Raw genomic sequence first — 7,493 nt, 5'->3', positions numbered from 1 at the left:
TCAGACGGATGTGAGCAAGCTGTTTAAGCCGATTATCCAAAGCAACGAAAAGATGCTCAATAAGATAAAATCCGAGGTTAAAAACGAGGTTAAATCTGAGGTTAAATCTGAGCCTAAGGCTTTTTTAGAATCAAAAGGATCTATTTTTCCTGAGAATGATCAATTCATAAAAAGTTTGTTTGATCAGGACACAAGAGCAAAATTTAAAGGAAGCTTTAAGAACAAGTTTGAATTGAGCAAAAGCGATGGTCAATATACGATTGGAAAAATGGGAGTGATGTTTGAAGGCAACGATATGATTGTTGGAGGTGAAAAGTATGAAGGAACAAAAGGTCTTTGGGAGCTCATGACCAATCCTAACATTTCAAAGGATGTGACTGCAGAGATTAAAAACTACAATTAATTCATCATCCCTATTGAAAATGAGCTTAAATCTTACAAGAGCTCTTTAGTGGCTGAAGATACTGGTAAAGAAGATCCTATTTCAGTTCCTACTAGTTATGATCTTCAAAGGCTTGATCAAATGCATGCTGAAGAAGATAAAAAGAAACAGTTAAAACAGAATTATCGCAAAGCCCTGGAGAAACTTGAAAAAGATAAAGATAAGATTGGGATTGATCAATACAATTACATTAAAGTTCAAATGAGAAAAAAATACGAGGAGAAGAAAAAAGGTTCAGGAGTCGTCATTCTTCCTAGCGATCCGAATGCGTTGGTGGAAAAGCTTGAATTGAGCGTGGCTGCTTGTCGTGCTGGCAATACGGGATCTTGAAATGAAGCTGTGAGCATTTGCGATGAGCTGTTGAGGCAAAAAGTGATTAGCAAAAACCAGTACAAATCAATGATGAAGGTCATCGAGATCTAAAAATTCAAAGAATTTTCACGGATTCAAAGAATCTAAAAAATTTTTTTCGTGTATTTAAAAAATGATCATTTACAGAAACAGATATGTTAAGAAACACGTTTTTGGAGGAAGTGGAATCATGGACACGTTTCGAAATTTTTTAAAAAGAGCAGCAGCGTCTAGCGCATCTAGAGCAGCGTCTACTTTGGCTAGCAAAGTTGCAAAAAGCGAGTTGGGAAGAGAAGCGATTACAGCTGCAAAATCTGCTGGAAGAGAATTGGCTTCTTCGGCGATTGTGACAGCTAAAGATGTGGCTATTGATCAAGGCAAAAAAGCTCTAGAAAAGTTGTATGTCAAGACAGGAACTCCGAATCCTCAAAAAAAAGTTGTTGCTCCGCTTACTCAAAAAAGCAAAGACATTATTTCGGGAATGGTTGCATCTGCGGCATCTCCAAAGGTTAGCAGCGATTATTCCTCTCTTGGAGGGTCTCTGTCCAAGAAAAACGCCATTAGGATTCAAGACCTGGTGAAGATGGGAAGAGGTATTAAAATTGTCTGAAAATCGCTTTCACGCAAGTCATGAAAAAACTTTTTTTCTTTGGTGTAGAAAAATGGCAGATATTTTAAACATTACAGAAGAAGTCATCGTTGATGAATCCATTGAGAGAAATGAATTTCACGAATATGAGCCGGTCAGCATCAATTTAAACACTCCCGGTGAGATAAGAATCAACATTGAGCAGCAAGATTTGTTCACGCATCCCTATGAAGCTTACTTTTTGATCGAAGGAAGGTTAACAAAAGCAGATGGAACCTCCTATGCGGATGCGGATGCAGTTGCTCTTGCAAACAACGGCATCATGCACCTGTTCAGTCAGATTTCTTATCAGTTGTCGAATCAAGAGATGGAAACCGTATACAGTCCAGGTCAAGCTACCACCATGCTGGGTTTCGTAAAATATCCGGTAGAGTTCCAAGTGCCGGAAGGAATGAATCAGCTGTGGCAAAGAGATACCACTGCCCTCGCCGATCTTGCAAACAACAGCGGTTTTAGCTCAAGACAAGACTGCATCATTAAGAAGCCAGCGGATAAAAGCACCTTTTTATTTAGCATTCCTTTGAATCACATCTTTGGCCTTTGCGATGATTACGAAAAAGTTCTTTACGGCATCAAGCACACCTTGACCCTTGTAAGAAAAAGCGACACTGATGCAATTTTTAAGAGCGCAGAAACAGCCGCAGGAAAAGTAACCATGAGCAAATTATCTTTGTTCATGCCTCATGTCAGCCCATCTGTTATGGCAAGCAACAATCTATACAAGCTTATCGAGGCAAAAGTGGAGGCTACATTAATGTTCAGATCTCGACAATGCGATACCATTGCTGTTCCAGTGTCCAATACGTTCAGTTGGAGGTTGAGCTCTAGATCTGCCAGTGAACGACCGAGATAAATCATTGTTGGATTCCAGACCAATAAAGATGGCAGTCAAGATTTAAACCCATCCGTTTTTGATCACTGCAATTTGAAAAACATGTATATCACCTTAAACAGCGAAAGATATCCAGCTGTCGATTACGACATAGACTTTAACAACAACAAATTTTCGAGGATCTACAGGGACTCGTGCAAGATTTTCCACAAAATTTTTGGAGTACACGAAATACTCGCTCAACCGAATTTGACAGCTCAAAATTATAGGTACCTTTGTCCTCTTTTTGGTTTTGACGTGAGCAAGCAGGCTGAGAGGTTAAAATCAACCGTGTTGGACGTGCAAATTAAAGCTACCTTTAACGCAAACGTTCCTGCAGACACTCAAGCCTTTGCGATCGTCATTTCTGACAAACTGCTATCCATCAAATCCGACGGCAACAAAATGAACATTATTTATTAAGTGCTCGCACTCAGAGAAATTCGAAGAATTTTTCAGCATCGAAAAATAAATTGGTCCTTAATAAAAGGATGACTTATACTAAAAAGGATTTGAAAAATTTACTTATCGAAAACGGTGTTTCCAAAACGTCAAAAAGCAAAATGGGTTTGGCGATGATAGCGTTGGAGAACCATCTGATCGATAAAAATGTGATGATGGAGGACGTCAAGGCGATAGACTCCAAATACGAAAGGCTCCGTTTGATCCGAAACAATCCCGTGGCTGTAAAAATAACTCACGCTGAAACAGGAAAAGTGATCGAATACGGCTCTCTTTACAAAGCGATGAAAGAGACGGGACACGGCAACAATTATTTGGAGAAGCGAAACGGTAAAGTGGATGAAAACGGATTTAAAATTGAAATTCTAAAATAAAAATGTCGTTTCACCCGTTTTTTCTAGAGTGTAGCAAAAGAGAGCCTGATGCGGTTAAAAAAAGACAGCTCGAGGCTCTTGCGTTCAAGGCTGAAAGCGGCTCGTTCAAAATTCCAAATATTTACAGGGATGAAAAAAGAGACGAGCTTTACGCGACTTTGTGGGAAGAAAATGAGGATGACTTTTCGCGGATGGAAAAAAAAATCAAAGAGCACAACAGAGAGTGGATCAATTTGAAAAAGCGAGAGAAGCTGAGAGCGATTGACAGACGCGTTCTTGAATTGGATTGCGATTGGGAAGAAAAGTAAAAAATGTCTGCAAATCTAAAAATGGACGCGATGCTCCAAAAATTCGAATATTTTCCAAAATTTGCTGAAAAATAAAAAATTGAATGCGAATAAAATAAATTTCGACAAATAAAAAAGATGTGTAATATTCAAAGTAAATTTATCGCTGATGAATTTTTTGGTGAAGATGAATTTTGCAAACTATTTGAGAAAAAAATAGAGTTGACTCAGGAGAGAAAAAAATTGATAATAAAAAGAAAAGTGTTGGCAAAGCAAAGAAGAAAAAATTCAACATGTAAAGAAAGAAAAAGAAAGTTGGTTAAAATGGAAAAAGAGTTGGCAGAGGAAAGAAAAAATTTGGCAGAAAGAAGAAAAGAGTTGGTGGAAAAAATGAGAGAGTTGAAAAAGGAAGGAGAAAATGAAGTTGATAAACTCATTGAAGAAATCAGACAGCAAAACAAAATGTTTGAAAAGATTTTTAATCTCAAATGGAGGGCTCGTGCAAATTTGTGTACACCGTTAATGAAAGATGAGCTCAAAAATAAATACATGCCAATTCACGAAATGATTAAAAACCTTTCCCTTCACAGAAGTCAGACGATAGTGAAGTTAATGGAAATTCCTAAGGATCAAATAAGTAAAACTGACGAGTACAAGATTAAAAGACTTCTTCGTGGCGGTCTGTATTACCTAAATGATTTATTAATAGGGATGGGAACAAAATTTTTTGAAGAATATGAAGAAGAAGAAGGCATGTTTATGAGTGACGAACACGCTCTACAATGGATGAAGACTCAAATTGACCTCATGATGTTTTCTATTCCATCCTCTGAAAATAATTTTAATTCTGAATTTTTGCTGAAAATACAAAAAATTGAATTCGAGTTTAAAAAATTCTTGACAAAATAATAAAACGATGGAAGATGAATTTGATGAATTTGATGAATTTGACAGACCTGGACTGCTTGCAATGTTGTTCAATGGTGTTATCGAAAGTTTCATGATGGTGGTCAATACGATCAATATGATTTTTACATGAGTGCTGGAAATTTTTAATTCTTTTTGAAGAATTGAAAAAAAATTGAATTTGAGATAAATAAATTTTAACATTAAAAAAAGATGCTTTACACAAAAAAGGTATTAAAAGATTTGCTGGTTAAAAATGGTGTTACCAAAACGTCAAACAACAAAACAACTTTGACACTGGTCGCGATTGAAAACCATTTGATCAATAAAGATGATTTAATGGAGGATGCGAGAGAAAAAAGAACCGTGGGAAGACCGAGAATACGTAAACAAAAAGAGAAAAAACTTGTCGATTCTAAATGGAAAAGACTTGTTGAAATTAGAAATCATCCTTTCACTTATAAAATAGCCCATGTGGAAACGGGAAAAGTAACTGAATATCATTCTCATTACCAATTAAGAAAAGAAACGGGTCACTACTGGAAATACTTTGACAATAAACACGTTTATCGAATAGAAGTGATTATGCCATGAAATTTTAATTTAAATTTGCTGAAAATTTAAATTCTTACCAAAAATTGAAAATGAGTTAAAGAATTTTTTTCCCCTTATATAAAATGGATAGAATGAATATGAAAGAATTAAAAGAGATGGCTAGAGGCTTAGACCTCAAAGGCATCTCAAGACTGAGAAAATCCGAGCTCATTGAAGCTATAAAAAATACAAATCCCATCGTTGGGCATGGTCCTGTTCCTCGTTTGATTGCTCAAAGTCCTCAAAAACCTATCATCGCTCCAAAACCATCATCAATTCCACCGAGACCTGTTGTGCAGCCTATTGCTCCAAAACCTGCTCATTTGCAAAATCCACCAAGAGCTGGCTGGTTTTCAAGAATTACAACGGCTGTCTCCAACGGTTTTAACCAACTAAATGCTCTCGTTGATCCATACGTTCCAACTGCAGTGAAAAATGCAGCGAGCAGCGTAAAAAGCGGAGTGGAAAAAGCGATAAAGTCTGTCAAAGGTATTGTATTTGGTGCTCCGGACCCAATTGTTCAAAAACCGCGTGAAAGACCTCCTCTTGCTTCTCGTCCTGTTAAGTTTGTATTGACTAATCATTCGCTAAATCACATCACTGAGCAATTTTCTTACACCCCCTCTGTTCGATATGAAGACCCTGATGCCTTTTTAAACATGGTTAAAGAGGTCGCTATCAAAGTCATTAAAAAAAACACAAAAACGAACCTTGTTTTAATCTGCAAAATGACGCGTGTGAATATTGCTACTGGAGAAGAAAATCTTCGCACTGTGGTCTTTCCGTCTATATATGAAATTATTCTCGAATCAACACACAAAGGAGAAAGCTTTGAAACATGGAAAGAAAGAATTCTTGAAAACATGTACAATTACAACAAGGAAGGATCCAATTGGAGAGTTAACAAAATTTTAAAAGTAGAAGTTAACATGATCGATTGGATCCCTTTCAGCGGTTCTTCCTACATGGAGCTACCTCCTAAACTTAAAAGTAAAAAGACGATTATCAACATGAAAAACGATGACAATAAATGCTTTATGTGGAGTGTCACCAGATTTCTTAACATGAAAGAAAAAAACGGTGAAAGAATTGATGAAGACTTAATTCTAAAATCAGAAGAGTTGAATTGGAATGGAATTGAATTTCCTGTTTCTCTTACTCAAGGTATTAACAAGTTTGAAGCGAATAATCCAGATATTAGCATCAACGTCTTTGGGTACGAAGAAAAAATAATTCATCCTTTACGAATATCCAAAATTTTTGATCGAAAGTATAATGTTGATTTGCTGCTCATTTCAAACAAAGACACTAACCATTACTGCCTCATTAAAAACTTAGGTCGACTGGTTGGTTCTTCAGTAACAAAAGGAAAAAGAAAACAACATTTTTGCAGAAATTGTATCTAAGCTTATAACCAAGAAGAAAAGCTTCAAAAACATCGAGAAGACTGCTATAAACACATCTCGGTTCGAATTGAACTTCCTAAAGAAGGGACAAACGTTCAGTTTAAAAACTACAACATGTCCATGAGAGCTCCGTTTGTGGTAAATGCCGACTTTGAAAGTTTCGTCAAACCTGTCAACACTTGCACACCTGACTCAAAACAGTCATACACCAAACAATATCAAAAGCATGTTCCAAGTTCCTTCTGTTATTACATCAAATGCTTTGACGAAACCATTTATAAAAAAAAACCAGTCATGTACACAGCAGAAAGCGATGAGGACGATGTTGCTCAAAAGTTTGTCACCATGCTTGAAGCAGACCTTACAAAAATTTGGAACAATATCGATTTACGACAACAACAATGGAAGAAAAAGAAAATATCGACTGATGAAGATGAAAAGAAGTTTAAAGATGCAACCGAATGTCACATTTACAAAAAAGATCTTGATGGTGATAAAGTATGGGATCACTGTCATTTGAATTGAAAGTACCGTGGAGCTGCTCATAACCAATGCAACATAAATTATCAAAACAAACTAACTAAAAATCTAACCGATGAACAATGCAAAAACGTTAGAAAATATTTTCCTGAAGATAAACAGTTCAACTTGATAAGAAAAAAAGGCATTTACCCTTATGATTGGGTGGACTCCATTGAAAAGTTTTCCGAAACGCAATTACCTCCTATCGAAGAATTCCATTCCAAACTAAACGATGAACTAGCAACAGATGAAGACTATGCACATGCTCAAAACGTTTGGGATGTATTTGAATGCATCACGTTTAAAGATTACCATGAGCTGTACAACATCTCAGATGTGCTGATTTTGACAGATGTTATTGAAAAATTTAGAGACGTGTGCATGAAATATTACGATCAAGATCCCGCCTGGTATTACACCTGCACTGGACTCGGTATGGAAGCTTGCTATAAAAAGACTAAAGCTAAAATAGAACTTTTTAGCGATCCTGATATGCTTCGCATGACTCAAAAAGGAATACGCGGTGGGATAAGCATGATCTCGAACCGACTTGGAAGTGTCAATAACAAATACATGGACAACTATGATCCTCCACAACCTTCAAAATTCCTTCAGTATTTAGACGCCAA

The 7,493-nt window shown here is 36.5% G+C and overlaps 1 protein-coding gene across 1 annotated transcript; it reads left to right on the top strand.

Moving 5' to 3' along the window:
• The first annotated feature begins 1,455 nt into the window (after positions 1-1,455).
• On the top strand, positions 1,456-2,295 carry LOC149893728 (uncharacterized). Its single transcript, XM_090073902.1, has one exon. It carries the CDS (start codon positions 1,456-1,458, stop codon positions 2,293-2,295), a length of 840 nt encoding a protein of 279 aa, XP_089930028.1.
• The last annotated feature ends 5,198 nt before the right edge of the window (positions 2,296-7,493 follow it).

Source organism: Hydra viridissima, unplaced genomic scaffold, assembly GCF_058129835.1.
Source record: "Hydra viridissima isolate aposymbiotic clone 2 unplaced genomic scaffold, HvirCarnegie_v1 scaffold_1, whole genome shotgun sequence".
NCBI classification, from domain to species: domain Eukaryota; kingdom Metazoa; phylum Cnidaria; class Hydrozoa; order Anthoathecata; family Hydridae; genus Hydra; species Hydra viridissima.
This window is presented reverse-complemented; position numbering and strand designations above follow the sequence as displayed.